This window comes from Octopus bimaculoides, chromosome 26 (assembly GCF_001194135.2).
Source record: "Octopus bimaculoides isolate UCB-OBI-ISO-001 chromosome 26, ASM119413v2, whole genome shotgun sequence".
In the NCBI taxonomy this organism is placed as follows: domain Eukaryota; kingdom Metazoa; phylum Mollusca; class Cephalopoda; order Octopoda; family Octopodidae; genus Octopus; species Octopus bimaculoides.
Window position 1 is genome coordinate 11726116 of NC_069006.1, and position 2082 is coordinate 11728197.

The following is a 2082-nucleotide window of genomic DNA, read 5'->3' on the forward strand; positions in this document are numbered from 1 at the left end:
AGAGAGAGAGAGAGAGAGAGAGAGAGAGAGAGAGAGAGAGAGAGAGAGAAATTTGTTCCAGTAGTGGCCATCTGCCTCAGTTATGTAATCTGGATTCTAATCAACTGGGCAGCTATGTTGCAACATTGGTGAATGTTTTATTCACTTTTCCTTGTATCAAAGGTTATGAATTCTTATCCAACCTTGTGGCTAGCTGCAAGTTTGTCCATTGAAAAGACCCCCAAAAGGCTTCTGCTGCTGCTGGGATGAATTTTCATCACACTCTGATATTGTTTTTTAGCACATCAACTCTAATAAATGTTATCTCAGGATATATATTGCAGTAACTGGCCTATCAAAAGTGTGTATACATTAAGTATATGTATATCCCTATTTTAATTAAATATTGCTTCAATTGCATGTTTTATATCAGAAACTAATGCTTACATCATTTAAAAACAGTTATAACAATTTTCCTCTATGATGTCCTTTGCAGCCATTTATAAAAATTGCTCAATAAGGAGAAATTCCAGCAATGCTGTTGCATATTGGCACCAAAAGATCCAAGAGACATTTGGTTGCCATTCCTACAAAGAGGCAAATTCAGAAAGAAACAGTCAAGTCTATGTGATTAGTACAATGAATGAATGGAAAGCTCATCAGCCAATCAGATTAAATGTCACAGAAGCCATGACAAGACAGTTTCAACCAATCACATTAGTTCTGGCTTCCTATTATCCAGCACATTGGTTTATTCAGATACAAAGTGGAATCCACTTAAGTTCAATTTTACAGGTGAGATTTTTCCCTCTCCCCTTTTTACCTCACTTTCTCCCCACTGTTCTCTATTTGTCTGTCTCTCCCCCACCCATCTATCTATCTATCTATCTATCTATCTATCTATCTATCTATCTATCTATCTATCTATCTATCTATTTGTCTGTCTGTCTGTATACATACACACACACATATATATATCATCATCATCGTTTAATGTCCGCTTTCCTTGCTAGCATGGGTTAGATGATTTGACTGAGGACTAGCAAGCCAGAAGGCTACACCAGACTCCAATCTGATCTGGCAGAGTTTCTACAGCTGGATGCCCTTCCTAACGCCAACTACTCTGTGAGTGTAGTAGGTGCCCCTACGTGCCACCAGCATGAGGGCCAGTCACATGGTACTGGCAACGGCCACGCTCAAAAAGGTGTTTTTTATGTGCTAACTGCACGGGCGCCAGGCAACGACCTCACTCGAATGATTTTCTAACATGCCAGTAAGGTGACGCTGGTAACGATCACGCTCAAATGGTGCTTGGGCAACACACATAGACACACAGTAAATAAAAAAAAAATGACAGGTATTTGTATGCATGTGTGTATTAATGTGTATTGTGTCTCTCTATATATATATGGTAGTAAGTAAATGCATTTTAAGAAAGATATTCAGTTTGTAGGGAATAAATGTTTGACTGTCGATCATATTTGGAAGAGACTGACAGATATTTGTATGTATGTGTTTATTTGTATGTATGTGTGTATTTGTACATATGTATGTATGAGTGTGTATTCAAAACCATCTATATTTACACTTTAAAGTTGGTTTTCACACTCAACCTTGTTCTGCAGAATCAGTGTCGCGACGGGAGGTTTGTGCCCATCTCAATGTTGTGAGTTTAAATTCCGCCGAAGTCGACTTTGCCTTTCACCCTTTCGGTGTGTAAAAAATATGTACCAGTTGAACACAGGGGTCGATATAATCGACTATTGTACACCTGCCCCAATCTGCCCTTGTGGGAAAAATTGAAAATAATAATAATAATAATAATAATAATAATAATGAAAGAAAAAATAAAGAAAGAGTACTATAGATGAGTTAGATCAATACTAAAAACAGAGCTCAATGCTAAAAACAAGATAATGGGTATCAACACTTTAGCTGTCCCAGTTATAAGCTACAGCTACAACATCCTTAACTGGACACTAAACGAACTATCTAAAATAGACAGGAAAACAAGAAAAATAATGACAGGATCTAGGATGCACCACCCAAAATCTGACATAGAAAGGCTATATATACAACGCACAGAAGGTGGCAGGGGTCTTA

At 37.7% G+C, this 2082-nt stretch overlaps 1 protein-coding gene across 2 annotated transcripts in view; it reads left to right on the top strand.

The window, feature by feature from the left end:
* LOC106877477 (uncharacterized) overlaps positions 1-2082 on the top strand; it is a 29397-nt gene that overhangs the window by 22262 nt on the left and 5053 nt on the right. For both annotated transcript variants that reach the window (XM_014926387.2, XM_014926386.2), the window contains exon 5: positions 476-774. In XM_014926387.2, the coding sequence (XP_014781873.1) occupies positions 476-774 (299 nt within the window). The remainder of the gene's footprint in view (positions 1-475; positions 775-2082) is intronic.